Source organism: Onychomys torridus, chromosome 7 (genome assembly GCF_903995425.1).
Source record: "Onychomys torridus chromosome 7, mOncTor1.1, whole genome shotgun sequence".
NCBI lineage: Eukaryota > Metazoa > Chordata > Mammalia > Rodentia > Cricetidae > Onychomys > Onychomys torridus.
The window spans coordinates 52,018,438-52,041,005 of NC_050449.1; the positions used below are offsets into that span (position 1 = coordinate 52,018,438).

The 22,568-nt window shown below is 40.3% G+C and overlaps 1 protein-coding gene across 4 annotated transcripts in view; it reads left to right on the forward strand.

Moving 5' to 3' along the window:
* Positions 1 to 22,568, forward strand: part of Nptn (neuroplastin) — a 74,908-nt gene that overhangs the window by 43,679 nt on the left and 8,661 nt on the right. For all 4 annotated transcript variants that reach the window (XM_036193116.1, XM_036193117.1, XM_036193119.1 and 1 more), the window contains 4 exons: positions 1,677 to 1,845; positions 5,004 to 5,098; positions 18,628 to 18,761; positions 21,476 to 21,749. In XM_036193116.1, coding sequence (XP_036049009.1) covers positions 1,677 to 1,845; positions 5,004 to 5,098; positions 18,628 to 18,761; positions 21,476 to 21,749 — 672 coding nt within the window. The remainder of the gene's footprint in view (positions 1 to 1,676; positions 1,846 to 5,003; positions 5,099 to 18,627; positions 18,762 to 21,475; positions 21,750 to 22,568) is intronic.

Below are 22,568 nucleotides of genomic sequence, written 5' to 3' on the forward strand. Positions count from 1 at the left end.
CCATTATTTGTATATAGAGACCGTTTGGTGTTACTGAATAGGACCAGTACTGAATGGAAGATAACCATTATCCTATTGTCAGAATTGGAAATAAGTTAGAACCAGTTTGTTAATTGAGGCAGTTTCAAGATTTACTTTATCATAAGTTTATCAAGATACTAACATTATAAGTTAGTATAATGCAGAAGTTACATACATGGGTTAGGAAGTCATTAAGGCATTACATTTTCCAAGTATCTTGTGACTTCTCCATCCTCTTCCCTCCTCTGAACTAGAAAAAGAAGCAGTTTCAGAAGAGGGAGATAGTTCTATCCTCAAGACTTAGAACCATTCTTCATAAAATGACAAGGGGAGCTGCGTTGGAAATATATACTAGAAGTAGCCAGATACAGGGAAGTGGGAAATCAGCCATGGGTGTTTGAGAAGGGGTGTGGGGAGGAGGCAAATACCTCTTAATGTGAATGGGGAAAGGTGATTGATTGAGACTTCACCTGAAAGAAAACATTTGATCCAAAGTCGGAAAAAAGAAAATTAAACCTGGGAAAAGATAAAACACACATGCAACATAGTCTTGACTATATATAATATGGAAATGAAAATTTCAAAGTTTTTCAAGATAAATCTTCCAGAAATGATTCAATGTGATTTATCAATTGTCTGCTTAATGGGTTCTATTTATCTAATTGTAGGTTATTTTTGTAGACAAAGTGCTATCTTAAGTTACCCAAGCCCAGAATAGAACCATAAAGAAAAAAGTCTTTACCTTGTGTTAAGGTAAAGGTTTTGGGGGGCTAGGAGGTGTTGGGAGTGGGGGACAGGATAAGGAAACTCAGTCAGATGTATTTTATAGGGACATTCTTGCCACTGATAGTAATTAGGGCCTTGTACAAGCCATTTCACTTCGCTAGCCCATAGGAGAGAAGGGTAAAGTCTAAGGGCTTGTAGTTCTAAGTTTCTGGGAGCCCATATGCCAAGACATATTACACTCTAGTATAATTGTGTTGTCTTGCAGTGAGTGTGTGTTAAAGTGCAATTCTGAGAAGGTTGTTTTGGGAATAAATATGGGCTGGAGAAAGAGTCAGTGGTTCTTTAAGAAGTTACCCTCAGAATTTGAAAGAGTGCAAGAGACTTACAATGGGAAGTTTACTTTTAAATCTAGTACCTTTTCTATATGAAGGTCATGGTTGGTTTGCTCTAGGTAAACAGATTCCAATGTGGGAACAACCATACATGTATTGTATGTTGCTGTTTCAAGGCCAGTGGCTCTGTAAGGAGTCTGTTACATAAATGACACACTGCCTTTGCATTCAGAACTGCAAGGTAGAGCTCCATTTTCTTATAGATGCTGAATTGGTTGGTGGTTCTTAATTCATAAAATTGGTGGTATTCAAAACTGTAAGTGGATTGTTGCCAGTGCAAGCACATGTAATACTCTCATTCTTTCACGTCTAGGCCAACTGGTCTTCAGGCTGTTGTCTGCGCTAGTGGTCATTTGCTTATGATCATTGTTTTTCCTTTTTTAACTTCCTCCAAAGTGGTAAAGTGAAAGTCCTAATGTAGTCCTGTCTGCCTGCCCTCTTTTTCTAGTCTCCCCGTCCTACCCCATCCAACTCTCAGGCCAGGGCTGCAAACAATGGGAAGCTATGGCACTCTGTCATTGTGTACTCTAATTACAGAGCCAAGAATTGTCACCAGTGAAGAGGTCATTATTCGAGACAGCCTCCTTCCTGTTACCCTGCAGTGTAACCTCACCTCCAGCTCTCACACCCTTATGCACAGCTACTGGACAAAGAATGGGGTGGAACTCACTGCCACTCGTAAGAATGCCAGCAACATGGAATACAGGTGAGAGGGACTAACATTCTTGGGAACAAGGGAGAGAGTATGGATAAGATTACTTGTTTATAAACCTTAATCATTAGCAATTTACATTTATATGATGTAATTATGAGTATGAAAATACTACTTAAAAGATACATTGTGGAGCTGGTAAGATGGCTCAGCAGTCGAGGGTGCTTGCCACCAGGCCTGATAGCCTGAGTTTAGTCTGAAGTCCACATGGTGGAAGGAAGAACCAACTCTGGCAAGTTGTCTTGTGTGTGCATGTGTGTATATACACTAAACAAATGTTTTTTAAAAAGAGGTATGGCCGGGTGGTGGTGGTGCATGCCTTTAATCCCAGCAGCACTTGGGAGGCAGAGCCAGGTAGATCTCTGTGAGTTCGAGGCCTGCCTGGTCTACAGAGCGAGATCCAGGACAGGCACCAAAACTACACAGCGAAACCCTGTCTCAGAAAAACAACAACAACAAAAAACAACAACAACAACAAAAAAAAAACAAAAAAATGAGAGATACATTGGGTGTGGTGGATGTGATCCTAGCTCTTGAGAGGCAGAGGTAGGCAGATCTTTATGAGTTCAAAGTCAGCCTCATTTACATAGTGAGTTTCAGGACTGCCAGAACTATGTAGAGAGACCTTGTCTCAAACAAATAAAACAAAACAAAACCCAACGAAAAAAGGGGGTGGGGTGAAGTAGAGACAGAGACATACATTGTGAATTATTTTATATAGTGAGTTGAACTGGTTCCTAATCTGGACCTTTGCTTCTGTAGTGATGTGTGTTTTCATGCTTTTCTAAAGGCCTTTCTTAGGTGTCTTAGCCTCATTAGGAATTTTACATGTACATGTTGAAAAGACAAATTTGAGAATGTTTCTATAAAAAATTTAGTATGATCTCATTCATTTCAGTGAACTGAACTGTTTTCTAATTCTGTCTGTCTGTCTGTCTGTATCTATCTATCTATCTATCTATCTATCAATCAATCATTTAATCAGTCAGTCAGTCAAAAGGTTGTCCTGGTATTCTCTATGTACAGGTTGGCCTCCAACTCAAAGAGGTCCTCCTGCCTCTGCCTCCTAGTACTTCTGAGTCCTGCAATCAAAGGCATGTACCATTGCACTCAGCCTTGGCCCTCTTGGATAGTCTAGTCTGGTGTATCTGAGGCAAGGCCCAGGAATCTGTCAAAGATTTCTAAATGACTCTAGTGGGCAGTCATGTTTAGAGCCATGGTCCTCTCACTGTGATAATTAAGAAACAGAAACTGAGAACAACAGGGAGTTATTTGCTCAAGTAGTCAATATTACTTAATTGTTGAGTCACAGTTCGAATACAGGCCTCTTGACTTACTTCAGTAGTCAGAAGCAAAGTAAAGTCAGCTTTGAAACTTGACTCTTGGGACAAGGGATCTTTCCTATGGATAGGTGTCCTAATGAATTGTCTTCTAGGAGTAATATCACCATAATCTAATCAGGACCAGTTGATACAGTGGTCTTTAGTGATCTGGGGTGAGGTTGGTAGCCTAGAAATACCCTCTGAATAAAGGATATTGCTGGTCTTAGTTACCTGGAACCCCAGTGATTTGGTGCCTTTTAGAGTGCTGAGAACACTTGGCAACCCATCTTTTAGAAAAGTTTGTTTGCAAAGAGATCTGGAAAAGGATCAGCTAATCCTGCTTGGCAGGATGACACAACACAAGAAATAGTGCTGAAGGGAGACCAGGAAAGCCTGTGGACTGAGCAGCAAAGACATTCTGCAGTATTTCACATCACTTAGATTTTCAGGCCCTTATTTAATTGGTCTACAAGAGTTTGTAGGTCCTCATCCTGTTTTCAGATGAGGAAACTAAAGCTTAGAGAGTAGTAGGTCTTGGCTGCCTTTATGGTCAAATATTACATTATATTTGTACTAGTGTGCGATTTCACATCTACTTTGAAGTATTTTCCTCTCAACCTGTACTATACACTTAGTGACAACTTGCTCTGTCTCCACTGTGGTTTCTTCTGATGCTAATTGAGAATTTAGTCTGGACTGAATTTCCATAGTTTGGAAAGTGTTAACCAGGTGGAGCTGTTGGGTGGTATTTATTCCATGCCTCTTTGGAGGAAGCAGGTATCCACTAATCTTCCCCTGGGTTTTGTCTTGCCCACAGAGCTGTCAGCTGTAAGTAAATGAAGTTTCTGCTTGACTTTATCAGCTCTCTTTGCCTCTGCTCCTGTCTGCCTCAGTGTACTTGATAGTCTCTGGGTTATGGAATAACAGCTTAGATATTCTTGGGCTACTCAGGAAGTTAGCCATTGAATCAGCTTCAGAAGACTGTTTTGCCTACCTGTAGGGAACATTGTTTGCTTCAGTTTCCTTCCCAATAGTTAGTCCAAGGGAGTGGTTTTGGGAGATTGTAAACACTTAGAGTCAGCCAAACCCTGAAGATATGGCTGTTGCTTATTCCTAGAATACTTAAGAACAGCTGGTTTGTGTGTATTTTGAGAGCATAGATTCAAGGTGGGATATCTGTGTCAAGTTGAGAAGACATCTTGACTGCTCCTTTTAGAGTATTGTGCTGACATAGATATGCTAAGTTCGTACCTGTGCTTTCTTGTGTTTCTTTTTCTGTAATGAACAATAAGATGGGTAAATTCATTGGGCCAGTAAGTAGTTACGATTAGGAGCTTTTATTAAACATTAATTTCTGCAGAGGAGGTTTGATTATTCTTTATTTTATTTTATTTTATTTTATTTTTTTGTTTTTCGAGACAGGGTTTCTCTGTGTAGCTTTGCACCTTTCCTGGAACTCACTTGGTAGCCCGGGCTGGCCTTGAACTCACAGAGATCCACCTGGCTCTGCCTCCCGAGTGCTGGAGTTAAAGGCATGCACCACCAACGCCCGGCAAAGCATTCCATTTTTGATTGCTTGTTTTGTAGTTGTTTCTCCCAATAAATTATAGCTAAAGACCAGAAGCCCATTTCTATTACTGGTACCCAGCAGATAATAAGGTATTAATATTTGGGAATACATAAAGGAAGACTTTTATGAGAAAGAGGTGAGTTACAGTGAAGAGCAGGATTTGAAAGTATGGTGCCATCTTGTTACCCATTTGATTTGCCTTCTGTTATATTTTGACCATTCCCAGTTACCTCATTTCATTTTTCTCCTTATCTCTGCAGGATCAGTAAGCCAAGAGCTGAGGATTCAGGCGAATACCACTGTGTATATCACTTTGTCAGCGCTCCTAAAGCAAATGCCACCATTGAAGTGAAAGGTACAAGCTTCAAAGACTTCAGTGTTAGCCTCTTGTTCCTTCTGAGATACTACCTGGTTCTGGATGCCTGGCCTTCAAATTCCTTTTATTTCCATTTTCAGAAGCAATGTAATTTATGGCTAAGACCAGGATTAGGAGCCTGGCTGCCTATTTTTAAATCCCAACTTCATGTACTAACTATATATTGGCAAGTCCCTAATTTCTATGCTTTCTTTCCCTTATTTATAAAATAAGGATGCCAGTAACACTTGACACATTTGATAGGAGCATTAATTATAGTAGACTTATTATATGAAATTAGTTTCATATGTCAAAATGTTTTAAGTAGTAGCATCTTATATAACCTAACATTGTGTAAGCTCTTAAACCATATCTTTATAGGTGTGACTACATAGGTCTCCAGTGGACCTGGCCACATTTGTGAAAGTACATTGTGCAAGGTTAATATAAAGCTATTTGTTTTTTAAGGAAACCCTGTGGGTGCATGGAATCTTAAAGATGAGGCTGTAACAGAAAGTTTCATGGGCAAACAGAACTATACAAATTGGAGCTACCTAATAAAATAACATTAATCTTTGTTTTTCATACATTATTCACAAGGAGAATCTAAGACCCCAAAAGTGAAACCATTGTGCCCTGTAATGAGTTTGTGTCAGAGCTAGCCTAGAACCCAGGTCTTGACTCCTCAATACAATATATTTCCCATTATTACAGTATCTAAGAAGAGGCAGAACTACTGTTTAAGGTCCTACTTAGGAAACAAGGTTTTAATTTATTTTATTTTATTGAGGAGGGACTATAGAAAGACAAACTTGTGCTGGAAGGACAGATTTGGGAAAAAGAAAGGGTTAAACAGATACTTAGCTCCTCCTTAAAATATTTGAAAGATTAAAAATACAGATTGAAGAGTTAGCCGTGTTCAGCATCCACTGAATATGAAGGAAAGTAGTGTCATGGTCATGCAGTCCTGACTGATGAGCTGATAAAGGCACTGTCAGATTAAATTCTGATTTGTGGAATTACAGTGGTTACAGCAGGTCACAACAGGCCAGGACTTACTGCTTGATTCCTTTCTGCTTTTAAAGAATGTCACATTTGTTTAACATGAGGATGAAAGGTGTGGGAAAACATTTTCTCTATGCCAGTAATGGACCTTCTCAACTGCAGGTGTGCTGGATTGTGTGGGGAGACTTTGACTTTGTAGTTGAAGCTGTGCATCATTCCTGCTGAACTCTTGGTACAAAGTCCTAAGAGCTGTGGTGTTTTTGGTTTTTTGAGACAGGGTTTCTCTGTGTAGCTTTGAGCCTTTTCTAGAACTCAATTTGGAGACCACGCTGGCCTCGAACTCAAAAGAGATCCTCCTGGCTGTGCTTCCCCAGTGCTGGGATTACAGGCGTGCAACACCACCGCCTGGCTTTTTTTTGGGGGAGAGGGGTGGTTTTGGTTTTGGTTTTGGTTTTCCGAGACAGGGTTTCCCTGGGTAGCTTTGCACCTTTTCCTGGAGCTCACTTGGTAGCCCAGGCTGGCCTCGAACTCACAGAGATCTGCCTGGCTCTGCCTCCAGAGTGCTGGGATTAAAGGCGTGTGCCACCACCGCCCGGCAGGATAGGTGTATTTAGCTGGTGGTCTTCCTCATGCCTTTGAGACAATCAGACACAATTGCAAATACTGAACAACTACTTCTTTATGGATTTGGCAATAATAATTTATAAGCATCATTTTGAAAATACAAAAAAAAAGCTTTTCCTCTTTGTTGAGCCAGCTTAGATGTAGGATTCAGGACTGGTGAGATGGCTGAGTAGGTAAAATTGCTTGCTGTGCTAAGCTGGTGTCCTGGTTCAATCTTCAGAACTCACATGAAGTTAAAAAGAGAGCACCAGCCCCACAGTTATTCTCTAATCTCCACATGCTCACCATGTCCCCAATGCACACAACAACCACACAGAAGTAAATAAATCTTGTTTTTTGTTTGTTTTTTTCTGTTATTTTAAGGTGGGCTTCAGAAGTCCCAGAGGTATTCTTCATATTTCTGTAGCAGATATGAAGCAGTAGTGAGGAGGGGCAGAACATAGAGGGCTGCTGGCTTAGTGTTTTGAGACAGAAGTTACAACTTATAAGGTTGGGGAGTAGCTCAATAAAGTGCTTGCTATTACAAACATGAGGTTCTGAGTTTTACTTCCCAGAACTCACATGAAAAATGGCATGTGCAATCCCAGCTCTGTGTAGGCAGATACAGGAGGTCCCTGGGCTTTGATCCCATTTCAAAAAATAATGTGGAAGGTAGTTGAGGAAGACACCAACATTGACTTCTAGGCTCCACTTGTAAGCACACCCTTGGGCGTGTATCTTCCTGTTACTTCATTTGTTATCATGTTCAAGTTGTTGACTTCACTATTAATGTTTCTACTGAACTATAGCCCTTTGAGGAAGACAGATGGTGTAGAAGACTGAGACAGGCTGTTATGTGAAATCTTAGAGAATTGTCTGTGACTCCATTGGCTAGATCAATATGTAATACACAATCCATCAACGGCCTATCAGGATTATTAAGGAGTTTTAAAAGTTTTTGTATTCTCTTCCTTAACATGTGGATAGAAAACAGTGTGTAATATATTGAGTCTTTAAGATTATTGATAGTTTAGTTTGGTAAAGATTAGAAACATTGAGATTTTTCTAAGTTCAAAAAGCTTTGAATAAACCCAGGATCATATTCTAAGCTAGCTTCTAGTTCTGACTTAAATTTAGAGGGTGTGTGTATGCTTTAATTCTAAACCACTGTCAAGTATACTGTATTTTCATCAGAGCCTCTAGGGTACGGTTAGAAACAGTTGCCATTTTATAGCTGTAGAGATGTGAAAATCTGCAGAACAGTAAGAGGTTATTATACTTGAAAAACTCAAGATTTTAGGGAACGTAAGTGATCTCTTGGCTGACAGAATCTCTGAGGTTCTTCCTCATATATGGATTTAACTGAACCAGCACTTCGGGACAATGGAATTCAGACCATACATAAATATTTGTTCTCTGAATGACAGCCATTTTTCATCACGATAAAGGAAGGAAATATGTTTGGGTGACCATGCCTGTTTTACTCTAGTCTGTGGATTGCTTTTAAGTAACTTGGGGCTAAAAGATGGACTCAGTGCATAAAGTGCTTGCTGCATAAGCATGAGCACATGAGTTTGGATCCCTAGCACCCACATAAAAAGCTGGGTATGGTAGTGTAGACCTGTAACCCCAATATTGGGAGATGGAGACAGATAGATCCCTATGGCTTGCAACCAGCAATTCTAGCCAATCCGTAAGCTCTAGGTTTAGTGAGACAAACCCTACCTCAAAAAGTAAGGTGAAGAGTTATAAAAGATAATACCCAGTGTTGACCTGAATCCATACATGCTCATGTGGACATATACTCATACCTAGATCACCCATACACAAACACTCAGATACATACACATGTGCATCCTCCAGAAGTAATATTTTCCCCATCCTCTTGTAGGATCTATAGCCTAAATTGGCCTTGTGATCCTCCTGCCTCAGAATCCCACCATATAGCTTAGGTATTTGACAAACAACTTGAGCAACTGTAGGGATGGAAGAAGGAACAAGACTGGCCAGGAGAGGAGAAAGAGTTGTGATAATGTCCTGAGTCTGTCTTCCCTGGGATCTGCCAAGCTCGTTCAGAGGAGAGCACATTTCTCCAGCTTCTTGACTAAAGAGATTGTGGCTTCCAGGGACTGTACAGATAGAGGATTCATTGAAGAATACATGTTCAGTTCTTTCTTCATCAATCCTTTACCCCTTTCTCTTTTTTTAATCCACCTTCCTTTTCTAAACTGATATTGTTCTTCTATCCTCTTAACTTAGCTTTCTTCACATGTGAATATTTTTGAGGATGAAATCCCAGGATTTCTGGAAGAACATGTCCTGCTGTCAGCTGGACAAGATACTGTGTGGTGATGATAAGTGTCATTACTGAAAGGAATGACAATATCTCAGATCTGTATATTATCTTAAACAAAAGCAGTGTTTTCATGGTCTTTCATTCAGGAGGCTGCCCAGATGATGCCTTTAGGCTACAACTGATGTAAAAGCTGGTTTTGACTCCCAAGTTGTGTGTGTCTACATGAGAACTCTTTGAAAGTATAATCATAGTATCGCTGGGGAGTAAATGAGCATCATCTTCAGCTCAAATAACTATTCCGGATCTACTCTCAGGGTGCTGTTGACCTGAGATAATAAGAGTAGCTAACATTGTATACTTAGTGTATGCCAAGCATACAGTAATGAGTGTTTCTCTCCTCTCCTTGAGTCTTCACAAATGTATGAAGTAAATATTATTATATCCACTAGCCAGGTGAGAAAATAGGTTGTTTTTTGTTTGTTTGTTTTTTGTGGGATTAAATCACTAGTCCATGTGGCTGTGTTAACCAGTGGGGCCAGATTTCACCTAGACACTTTAGCACCAGAGGAGCCTGTGCTTAGGAGCACAGGCTATGTTGCCATGTTCAACACAGGACAGTTGAAAGGTCTTTGACTGAGACTTAGAGAAAATGGATTCTAATCTTGTCCTGTCTTTAAACTCACCACAAACTTGACCAGGCCACTTTTCACCTCTGGGCCCCAGTTTCCTCTAGTGTTAGATGAAGTAAAATGAAGACAGTAACCTTTAAAGTTCCTTTATGGTTTTAAGTCTGTGGAATCCTCAGTTGGACACAGGGAGGAGTTTAATACTGAAGGAAATTAATTCTGATCCTGTTGCTTTTTTTTTTTTCTGTTTTTGGAGACAGGGTCTCACTATATACCTTAGGGACTTGGATCTTTACTGTGTAGACTTGTTAAATGTGGTAGAGTCCTTTTGCAGCTGCCTCTCAAGTTCTGGAATTACAGGCATGTATCATTATGCCTACCTTTAGTATTTATTTCTGATTGAGTTCTCACTTTTTGTTAGGTTTGTGTAGAGATGTAATTTAATCTTTTCAAGGCCTCTATGAAATAATGTGTAGTTATTGGCCCCATTTTACAGGAGGAAACACTGAAACCCAAAAGATTTTAAATGACCAGTGTTAGGTTGCTCAGTTAGTAAACTAATAGAGCCTTGGTAGCATCTAGGTATCTTTGATTTCCAAATTCACAACTTTGCTTTTTATATTATGTGGCATAGTTAAACTCTGAGTGGTTAATGAGTCTCACTTTATAGTCAGATTATTCCAGCGTATATACAAGCAATAATAATGTGAGGAATTGGTTTTGCAGTTTTCACTTAATCATATAATATATTGTAATTTTTTGTGTAATCTGTTCTGGTTTTCCCCTCAGTACAGTACAAAATGCAGGGTGTCTGGAGTTAGTTAAGGGTTAGAGTCTAGCTTTGCCTTTTACTAGCAGCCTAATTAGAGACATGAAATAACTTCCAAACTTGATTTTTCCAGCTCATGTATGTATTGTATGGGGGAATAATACGCTTTGTCATTCAGTGTAGTTGTTATCTGTTACTTGTTCTGGAATTACCTGAAGGCCTGACTAAATGAGACTTAAGGATCTGTTCTCGGAATGGCTCACTCATATTTGTTTTCACTAGTCCTCCTTCTGAGGGCCTCTACAAATGACTGTTCCCTATGATAGCACCAACACCCCCACCCTCAGAGAGCAAGCAAGGGGAAACACAGTGCTTTTTTTTAGAAGGGAGTCATTAAATCCAGTCCCAATTCAGCAGAAAAGAAATGGGTTTCTTCTCTTGAATGGCAACATCTGAGAATTTGGTTGGGCCTGAATAGGTTCTCACTGGTAACTCTCACAGAGTACCTGGGTGTCTTGCTGTGGGTGTACTGTCCTGCCCAGCAGGTGAAGCTGAAACAGGCTGGCTGATTGAGCTGCTACTATAAATGATAAAGTGATAGGTCTTTGTATTAATCCAAGGTTAAAGTGATCATTATTATAGTCATTGCCTTCAGGGATAGAATGGTTTAGCTTGGATTGACTTTCTTCTCTCTTCTTAATGTAGTAGTGATGCTTCTACCATCTAAAGAGTGAATAATCAGGGCCTTATTCTTTGGAATGCATTTTTATGCAGTAGTCTTTGAAAAGATGAGGAGAAAGCAGCAGTTGGTCTAACCATTGAACAGTCTTTTAGTAGGCTTATGTCTGTAAACATGACCAGTAAAGCACAGTTGGGGTTAACTAAGCCAGTAGTTAAGGACATGTTCCCTTATATAAGTAGAAACCTCTATAGAATGCTGTCCTTACTAGGTGAATGAAACAGAAAGTGGTACTGTCCTTTTTTAAAACATCAAGGCAGGGGTTGGAGCCATGGCTCAGAGGTTAAGAGCGCTGGCTGCTCTTCCAAAGGTCCTGAGTTCGGTTCCCAGCACTCACATGGTGGCTCACAAGCATCTATCATGAGATCTGGTGCCCTCTTCTGGCCTGCAGGGACACATGCAGACAAAGTACTGTATAAATAATTAATAAATAAATCTTAAAAAAACAAAAACAAACAAAACATCAAGGCAGGAGTGAAGACCATTTTTATTCTTCTCTCTGTTGGGGCCATTTAAGTTTGAGGCCTTTCAGAATTGAGAGTTGATAAGAGGCTGTGGAGCTATATGTCAAATCAACTTTTAGTCTTCTATGTTAGTGATTCATACTAGCAGCAAAATTACATTTATGAAATAGTAATGAAAATAATTTTATGGTTAGAGGTCACCACAACATGAGGAATTGTACTAAAGGGTGACAGCATTAGGAAGGTTGAGAACCACTGTTCTAGTGGTTTTGATATGTACTTTAGAAATGAGTTCCTGTATTAGTATTAGTTATCCCTGTATTTCTGCCAAAATACCAGGCAGAAACAATGTAAGGGAGGAAAGGTTTATTTTGCTTATATTTTCAGAGGAATTTCAGTGCATCATGGTAAGGAAGTCAGGGTGGGATAGTTCCATTTGTGGTTTTGCAAGCTTGAGGTGTTGGCTTGTTCACATTGTGGCAGATAGGAAGCAGTATATATAGGCCAGAACCATGGGTGGTTAAGCCCCACCCCTAGTGATCTGTTTCCTCCAGCAGTGTGTCCTAAAGGCTCTGTAGCCTTCAAAACAGTGTCACGAGCTGGGGATTGAGCATTCAAAACATGAAAAACATAGGGAATATTTCAGATTCAAACCACAGCAAAATCACTGGATTTACATATCTAAGAGCATCAAGCAGTAATGGTCCAGAGTGGAGACCAAGTCAAAGAGGAATAAAAGTGAGAAAAAAAACTCATCCTCTTTCCTTATATTTGTCTGTCTTAGACCATTCCCATAAGCACCTGAAGATCCTACCGATAACTCACCCTGAATGGAGATATTGACATATATCTATATATCTATATCTATATACCCATCTTTAACAAATTTTAATCTTGAGCTCCTGGTTTTCATCATCACAGTTGCTCTTTTCCTCAACATAACAACAAACAAGTTTACTCTTATGGTCTTCCTTACCATAGTAACTGGCAGTTGTTTTTGGAGCTACTCAAAGCAGAGATCTTTGAGTCATACCTGAAGCCTTTTTTCTGATGTCCCATATCCAGTCATTAACAGATACATCAACTCAGCATATACACTGTAACAGTTCCCACCCTACCTCTCCTCACTTCTGCTACTACCATCACATGACTCTCACTTTTCTTGTCTGGATGTTGAGTGCTCTTTTCATTGGTCATACATGTCCTTATTTACTGTAAATTGTAAACTCTCAATGAAATAAGTACATGCGGCTGCCTCAGGGCCTTTGCTTTTCCCTCTCCTGTAGTGTTTTCCCCTCAAAATACTTGAGACCTATACCCTAATTTTTTTCACAATGGTGCTAAGATACAACTAATCAGAAAGGCCTTACTTGGCTTCTGTAAGACATACCTTGGCTTGCGGAGGTACTAAAGAAGTGTGTCAGTCAGTACAACACAGCTGGAGAACATGGTAGCTCTTCTACTCCTTGTGTGTCTTGTCTCTCCAGAAGTGTTTTGGTTGACATATATATACTGAACGTTCCTTGCCTTGGAATGCTTATATTTTTTATATTATAATTTAATTACATTTCTTCCTTTTCTTTCATCCCTTCAAGCTCTTGCATATAACCCTCCCCACTCTCTTTCAGATTTATGGTCTCTTTTTTTTTCAGTAATTGTTATTGCATATGTGTGTATTTGTATATACATATATATTCCTAAATATAACTGGTTGAGTCCATATATTGTTACTTGTATGTGTGTTTTCAGGATTGTCCGTTTAGCACTGAACAACCAATTAGTGTGCTTTTGTCTGCAGAGATCTACCTTTCAGCTCCCAGTTTTACTCAGTGCCTGTGGTTCTTTGTGTAGAGTTGAGGTTTTATGGGCTTTTCCCCATCCAGTTTGGCATGTTCATTGGTGGTGTTCTTGTTCAGCTTTAGTTTGGGCGGTTATGCTGGTAAGACTTTACAGTTACAGCTTCTGATGTTACTAGAAGACACAATCTCATAGAAAATTCCCTGATCCTCTGCCTCCTCTTCTGCTATGTTCCCTGAGCCTTAGTTGTGGGAGTGTTTTGGAGATGTAGCCTTTGGGGCTGGGTTCCACAACTCTGCATTTTGATTGGTTGTGGTTTTCTGTAGTGGTCTCTTTCTGTTGTAAAGAGAGGTTTCCTTGATGAGGGGTGAAGACTACACAGATCAGGTTAGACCCTGGAGGAGGATGTGGGAAGTCTGTGAGTATGGAGTTGGGTGGTAGAGGTGGCACAGTGGGTCCTGTGGGTGGATGTGGGTCCTTTATATTTTTGACTGAAAAAATCTATGAGAAAAAGTGATCAGCATACCATAGAAGTGGCAGAGTAGCTGTGGAAAAGTGGAGCAGTAGAGGCAGCCTGATAATCCTCGGGTAGGAAAAACAAAAAGACATTTCCTTGATAATATCCAACCTAGAAAGCGTTTCACAGAGTGGTACCAAAGGAGACTTGGGTTTGGCAGGAACGCAACACAGTCTGGGGCCTTACCTATTCCAGTCCCATCCCAGGTGCCTCTGGAAGTTGCAGGCAAGTCCAGTCTGCTTGGGAAGCAGTCTGTGTACTGTAGGACTTTGGATGGTTTTTAAACTAAAAGCCAAGCAGTTCAAAGATAGTATATGGTGTCAGATCAACAGTTCTCCAGGATTCTACAGTTTTAGTGGATATTGGACATCTTAGCTACCTGTTTAAGACTACTGGGAACTAGGCAGGTGCAAGAATTATCTCCATTTGATAAGTGTAGATCAAAGCACAGAAGAAAGCTCCAACTCAACTGAATTTGGATCAGTGCCTTTTGATTCTCTTTCCTAATCTGGCCAACAAAGAGATAGCTGGCCTACTTTGAGTTTCATTGCTTTCAGATGTCTTGTCAGGTACTAGTGGAAAATATAATTAGGATAAAAGAAGTTTAAATTCAAAGAATTAGCTCTATATCAGGCTTCTTGGATCCTTAAAGCTGATCTGAAACAGGTGCTGTTTATTTCTTGAGTGAGTCCTAAGAGTGGAAAATAGTCTCTAGCATATCTAGATCTCAAAATTCTCCAAATATTGGGCTTAAGATTGATAGATGTGGAGAGTCATTGTTTTTGTTTTGTTTTGTTTTTTTGCTCCCCTTCCCCAACGTGGTCTCATGTAGTTGAGGCTGGCCTCACATCCCCTTTTTTCCCTTCTACCTCCTAAGTGCTGAGATTGCAGGCATGAATCACCACATTCAGTATTATTACTAGTTTCTTTTTAAAAATTTCTTTTGAAATTATAATATAATTGTGTCATTTCCCCCTTTCCTCTCCAAACACCCCTCCTTGCTTTCTTTCAAATTCATGGACTCTTTTCATTAATTGTTGTTATATAATATGTCTAGATGTGTATATATATATTCGCACACACATAATACACACACACACACACACACACACACACCTGCATACATAAATACAACCTGTTTAATCTGTATAATGTTGCTTGTTTGTATGTTTTCAAGGCTGACCATTTGGTATCACCAATTGGTGTGCTCTTTTCTGGGTAAGGCTGTTTCTCCCACTCTCAGCATTTACTAGTTGCCTTTAGTTCTTTGTGTAGGGTTGAGGACTTGTGCTATTTCCCCATCCACTTTGACATATCTGTTGTTGCCCTTGTTCAGCTCATGTTTAGGCAGTCATGTTAGTGAAACTTTATGGGTGTAGCTTCTGGTGTTACTATGCAACACAGTCTCAGCAAACTCCCTGATCCTTTGGCTCTTACAGTTTTTCTGCTTCCTCTACTACAAAGATCCCTGAGCCTTAGGTGCATGGGTGTTTTGTGTATTCATTGGTACTGGGCTCCACAGCTCTGCAGTTTTCATCAGTTGTGGTTTTCTGTAATGGTCTTTATCTGTTGCAAAGAGAAGTTTCCTTGATGAGGGATGAGGACTACATTTATCTGTAGGTATAAGGACAAGTATTTACAGTGTAGTTAGAGCTTATGCTGGTTTAGGAAAGTGGTGGTTATAGGTTCTCCTCCAAGACCCATTACTTCACTAGCATTGTGGGTAGTTTGCTATGTTTTCAGTACCAAGCTCAGTGTCTCTTGTTAGTGGTTCTTAGGCCTTATTAGAGAGTTGTTCATTACGGCTAAGCCACTACTGTACCCTTATGGTTAGCGTGCCACACTGGTTGTTGTTGTGTTTCATAGATATCATAGCTGGCTAGGACTGTTGATTGTTTTCCGCCTTTGAAAGTTTGCATCTGATAAGCTAGTCCTCCGGTAAAAAACAAACATTTAATTCAGTTCCAGCTCAGGGGACACACACACACACACACACACACACACACACACACACACAGAGAGAGAGAGAGAGAGAGAGAGAGAGAGAGAGAGAGAGAGAGAGAGACTTACATGTATTATAGGTCTTTTTAAGGTAGTTAACTTTTTCAGACATCCTTACTGTTACTTCACCCTCTTCCCTCCTTCTGTGTTTATCTCCTTCCTCTCTCATTAGAGCCCCCCCCTTTCCCATTTCCCTGTTACTCCCCCTCTCTGTTGTTCCCCACCTCCTTCCTCCCACAGTGGTCTTTTTAAATCTGGGTGTCCTCACTCAATATGATCTTTTCTAGTTCTGTCCATTTACCTGCAAAGTTCATGATAGCATTTTTATTTACAGCTGAGTAGTATTCCATAGTATATATATACCACATTTCATTGTACATTCATCAGTTGAAGAATATTTAGGTTGTTTTAAATTCCCTAGTTATAGCGCATAGAGCAATAATGAACATGACTGAGCAGTGTCTGTGGAGTAGGATGTCAAGTCCTTTGGGCATATGCGAGTGAGTGGTATAGCTGGGTCATTATTTTTAGTTCTTGAGAATTCTCCACATTGATTTCCATTGTGCTGCACTAGTTTTCAGCCCCAACAGTGAATGAGGGCCCTCCTCTCCCCGTTTGTTAGAGGTTTGTTTTTTGATCTTTGCCATTCTGACTTGGGTAAATATGAAATCTCGAAGTTGTTTGATTTGCATTTCCCTAATTGCTAGAGACGATTAATTAATTAATTTTAAGCTAGCTATTAGCTGTTTTGTTGTTGTTTTGAAAACTTCCAGTTAGTTCCCACACCCATTTTTTGAATGAGTCTTTTGTTGTTGTTGTTGCTGCTGCTGTTGTTGTTGTTTTAAGTTCTTTATATATTCTGGGTGTTAATTCTGTCAGATGTATAGCTGGTAAAGATTCTCTTTCATTTTGTGAACTTCTTTTCACTAGTTGATTGTTTCTTTAGCTGTATAGAAGCTTTTTAGTTTTAAGAATGTCCTACTTGTCAATTGTTGCCTTTAATTGGTAGGCAAATGGACATGAAGTCCCTTCCTTTTCCTGTATCATAGAAGTATGCTTGTATTTTCTTGTAGCAGTTTCAGGTTTCAAGTTTAGATCTTTGGTTATTTGGAGTTAGTTTTTTGTTCAAGGAGATAGGTACAAGTTGTCTAATTTCATTCTTCTACATCAATTTTTTTTACAGCTCCATTTATTTAGATGCTTTCTTTCCCTCAGTTTATGTTTTTAGGATCTTTATCAATTATAAAATGGCTGAGTTGTGTGTACTCATATTTGGCTCTTCAGTTTTGTTACATTGGTCTGCATATCTGCGTTTGTTCCAGTACCATACTGTTTTTATTACAGTGGTCTGTAATATATCTTAGGATCGGGAACGGCAATCCCTCCAGCATTGTTCTTTTCGTTTAGAATGATTTTGGCCATCCAGGGTCTTCTGCGGTTCCATATGAACACCAGGCAGTTTTTGTTTGTTTGTTTGTTTCTTAATTTTATGTAAGTGTAAGTGTGTGTGTGCGTGCATGTGTGTGTGTGTGTGTGTGTGTGTGTGGTGTGTGTGTGTGTGTGTGTGTGTGTGTGTGTGTGTGTGTGTGTGTTGCGGGGGGGGGAAGTGTAGGGGGACAGTATGTGTGGTTCTTTCCTTCCACCATGTGAGCTGTAGGGATCTAAATCAGGGCTGTCAGGCTTGGCAGCCTTGTTTGTTTCCTTTTTGGAGAGAGGGTTTTGTGGTGTAGTCCTAAGCGGTCCTTGAAATCTCCATATACTTGCCTCCACTTCCCAGTAGACATATCTCAAGTCACATTTTTGTTCTTCTAACAAATGCTTGGGGATGTTGGTTTGAGGTCCCTGATTATTCTTGTCCTCCTTGTTAAGCCTGGAAGGCTTGATGTTGGTTTTCCTGGAAGAGCTCTGGTCCTTAGTTCTTAATGATAAAGCTTTTCAAGCATGCATCCATTTTCACATATCTTACAATAGCCTTGATTTTATGTAGCTCAATCTTTCATTTCCTTATGAAAATACATGACATTTGATAAGATATATAGTTATTACGGGTGTTTGAAGAGGGAAACGTGTACTAATAAAAGTGACAATGGTTTCTGTTTGAATGTTTTCTGAGGAAGGTATTTGGGCAGTTAGGGCAACTGAGCTTGTGTATTTTTCCAGTTCTACACTGGTAGAAATTCTTGTATCAATAACCCTGATTTTTCCTTGCTGCTTTGGTAAGTAAGGGTAGGGAATGGTATTGGTCCTCTTACCCTATTTTCACCTGAAAGGCTCTTTAGACACACTTTCATATTTAGCTTTGATAAAGACTGATGATAACTGTGGGATATTTTGAATGCACTCTGACACTCCTGAGATTGCCAATAAAGTTTACTTTGAATCAGAGGGCGTCGCTAGCTATTAGCTGACTAAATTAGCCATAGAGGTTTCAGAGGACCAAGGACATACAGAAAGACACAGGTAGTAGGGAGGGGCTTAGAAAGATTCTCAGCTTCTTGGATCGAGGAAGGAGAGAGCGAGGAGGTCACTGGTTGCTTCTCCACCTCTCTGATCAGTCAGGTTCTTATCCTGAAATCTGTCTTCTGAGTTTTTATTCATAAAGAATAATTAGTTAAATGCTTTGGATGATAGTTTTAGAAACAGGGCTCTGAGCCAGTAGGTAAGGCCTTTGGTATCCTACCCAGGTGGTAACAGTTTAATACCTTTTTACAGCTGCTCCTGACATCACTGGACATAAACGGAGTGAAAACAAAAATGAAGGGCAGGATGCCATGATGTACTGCAAGTCAGTTGGCTATCCCCACCCAGAATGGATATGGCGCAAGAAGGAGAATGGTATATTCCAGGTGAGTAGGAGGCAGCCCTGTACCTATACCTAACTCTCTTTGCTTACTGGAGTTTTTCCTGAGGAGGTCCAGACATCTGGACCAGTTATTGCAACAACTATTTCTTTGAATGTAGGATGGCTTGGACCATTGTGGAGTGAATTACAGTTCACATCATGAATATGGAGGTTAGTCTGTACTCCATTGCTAAAGCTGTCTGTTTGGTGAGGGATTAGATTGCTTGCTTTCACAATAGAACACAGAGCTAAAACTAATCTAAATGTTTTGCTATGATTCTGGAATGGTTTGGTTTTTTTTTTTTTTTGTTCTTCAGAAGAAAAGGGACCAAGAGATACTAAAGAAAAATCAGAGAACATTTTTTCTCAGTCTGTGGAATGATTCCATTTATTTATTTATTTATTTATTTATTTATTTATTCATTCATTCATTCATTCATTCGTGTGTGTGTGTGTGTGTGTTGTGCTAGTTTACACATTTGTGTGGGTACATACCTACAGAGGCCAGAAGAGGGTGTGCTACCTGTACTCCTGGAGCAGGAATATAGGTATTTGTGAGCTGACTGTTGGGGGTGCTGGGGACTGAATTCCTGTCCTCTGCAAGAGCAGCAAGTACTCATAACTCCTGAACCATCTATGCAGCCCTAAATAATTCTTAAGCTTTATTTGTTTGGGGGTGGGCTTTACCTACCTGTGCATATTTGTGGAGGTCAAAGAGGGTATTAACCTTCCTCTATCCGTTTCCATGTGCTGCGGCAGTGCCTCTCCCTGAACCTGGGGCTCATGTTTTCTTTGCTAGTCTGGAAGCCAGCAATCCTGTCTCCACCCCTTCTCAGAGTTGGGGTTACAGGTGTATGCAGGATGCCTAATTTATTACATGTGCACTGGCATCAGAATTCTGGCTCTCCTGATTGCACAGCAGGTGCTCATAACTGCTGAGCCATGTTCTAGCTCCTGTGGAGCGGTTCTTGACAGTGTTTAAATATTGCCTTGGAGTCTTTTATTCTCTGATGCAGTGATTTCGAAACGATTTCCTTTCCTGACGGGATTTCCATACATCCACCTCAGCTTTTATGGCCAGGTGATACTTTATAGGCATCCATTTTATTACCATTCCTCAGAGTCAGGAGGGACTCTGCAGCTCATCTAATCTAGCTTCTTTGGAAAAGTGACATATTGAACAACATAAGTTATTGGCAAAATCAAGGATAATATATAATTTTATTTCAAGTCTTGTATATTTCCCATCTTATGACCTCTTGATAGCAAAATGTCAAGTATTGATGACTCTGGTGTCAATAGTGATTTTTAGAACTACATTAGTAAAGAGGATCGGGCGCTAGGAGGTGAAGATGCTGAGCTGAGTATTTTCAGGGAAAGCCATTGTGTTTTCTAAGGGGCTATGAAGGAATGTCCATTTCTCTTCTGGTCATTGGAAAGGATGTCTCTGGCTTTTGCCAAAACTGATTGAAATTACTTTGATTTTTCATTTCTTGAAAGGTGAAAGTTGGAATTTCACTATGAAGGTGGAGTTCCCTGTTTCAGCTGTGTACCCACACAAAATGCAAGCATGCTGTAATTGGAATAATATGAAAGATGATCTTCCTCTTTCTCTGCTATTTTTGTATATTGTTAGCTATTGCTAGTGCAGGGTAAAGATACCTAGAGTGCTCCATACCTGTCATAGCTCCATGACCCTGTACTAGGGCCAGCTCTTTGAAGCTCTTCCTGGCTCTCCTGCAATGGCTCCTCAATACCTCCCAGTTCTTCATCCTGCACTGTTTTGTTTTTGTTTTTTGTTTTTAAAACAAAAACAAAAAAAACCCACCACATTCTCTCTGTGAGTTCGAGGCCAACCTGAGCTACAGAATGAGTTCCAGGAAAGGCGCAAAGCTACACAGAGAAACCCTGTCTTGAAAAAAATTAAAACTAAAAACATATTCCTGAAGTCAATCATCCCTTTGGATGTCTGCCCTACCTTATCCTATCATTACACACATACTGAGGTGCGAGGACAACTTTTGGGAGTTTGTTCTCTCGCCATCCTAGGTTCCAAGGATGGAACTCAGGTTGACAGGCTTGCATAACAAATGAATCGGCCTATGGAGCTCTCTCCTTCCTTCTTGAAGCTAGGTTTCTTGTGTATCTTCCCTTTAATAGGATATGGGATGTATAGGTATTTATTAATTAGTAGATACTTGTTGATTGGTTGAATAGTCTTTAATCCCAGAGTCCTGGAAGGGAAGTCAGGGTTTTCTTCCTGCTCCTTCCTGAGAGCAAGTTTTTAGCATTGCTTCTGAGCGAAGTTTAAAGACTTGTCAGGACTGGTCAAGTAAAGAAATAAATGTGCTGGCTCTTACCAGACAGTCCTGAGGTTCTCAGACATGTCAGACAATGGGTGTCTTGCTTCTCAGCTACAGTTTTTCCCCCTGCTGTTTGAAGCAGCATTTATTAATTTGTCTGTCTGTAGGGGTCTGCAAGCAGCAGGCCTTCACTCAGTCTGGAAGTTGGAGCAGTTCAAAGATCAACAGTAATGGAAATTTGTACCCTATTTCTACCAGAAGTGTATTGAACCCTGAAGGGAAGTTATCAGTTAAGTGCTCAGAATCCTCTGAAAAAAGATGGTGTCTCATTCCAGCCATTATCCTGATAAGAATGAGGATATTGTCACCCTTCCTTGGGTAGCTCATCTACTCTGACCTGCCTTTTTCCCCCCAGGACATTTCCAATAACTCTGGTCGCTTCTTCATCATCAACAAGGAGAATTACACTGAATTGAATATTATGAATCTCCAGATCACAGAAGATCCCGGCGAGTATGAATGTAATGCCACCAACTCCATTGGTACAGCCTCCGTTTTCACCGTCCTCAGGGTACGGAGCCACCTTGCCCCACTTTGGCCTTTCTTGGGAATTCTGGCTGAAATCATCATCCTTGTGGTGATCATTGTTGTGTATGAGAAGAGGAAGAGGCCAGATGAGGTTCCTGATGGTAAGAGCATCCCAACAAAACAGTAAAGTTGGGGTTGGTTCCTTGGGTAGTTTCTAAGTACTGAAAGAGGAATATAAGGATCTGGATTAAGTACCAAAAGAGAAGAAAGAAAACTTTCATACTGGTGCTAATCTGTGCTCCCCACCCCCCACAACTTTTGTATCAGCCACCTAGAGATATAATTAGCTCTCTCCCTGTTTAGGTGTTCTCCAAACCCTAGGCCTTGGCCTTCAGGCCATGTGGTGAATGGGCAGCTGTCAAACTCTTTGTTCAGCTCTGTCCTCCTTCAATACAGATCATCAGGCAGATTGAGCTTGAGGAGAATCCAAGTCAAGCCTAGAAGCCACCCCAAGATCACAGGCCACCTGTCCTTTCAGGCAGATTTAAGGTATATAATTGGTTGTCACATGATTACCTGACATAGACCCTGTAGGTAACTGTCCCAGCCCAGTCTAGACTGTTCAGAAAGCCATTAGAAGGAGCCAGACTTTGGTTCCTTTTGTTGGTCTCTTTGTTAGGTCTTCAAGGCTCTCTTCTGGCTTTTCTGTTTGTGTCCCACTGACAAGAATGGTAGGGAAGATGTAGCTTACTTTCTAGGTTTAGGGAAGCCAAATGCCAACTCCTCAGCACACATTCCAGGGCATTTTCCTCAGCTGGCCCAGAGTTACAGAAGATACAATGGGAGTAGAACCGTCTTGAACCATTATTAGAAAGCATAAGACTTGGATATGCGGGGTATGCTTAAAATCAGGAAAGCTTTGGGAAAGTCTTGTATATTTGGTTATAGATTTTTCATTTCTAACACTATGAATAAAACAG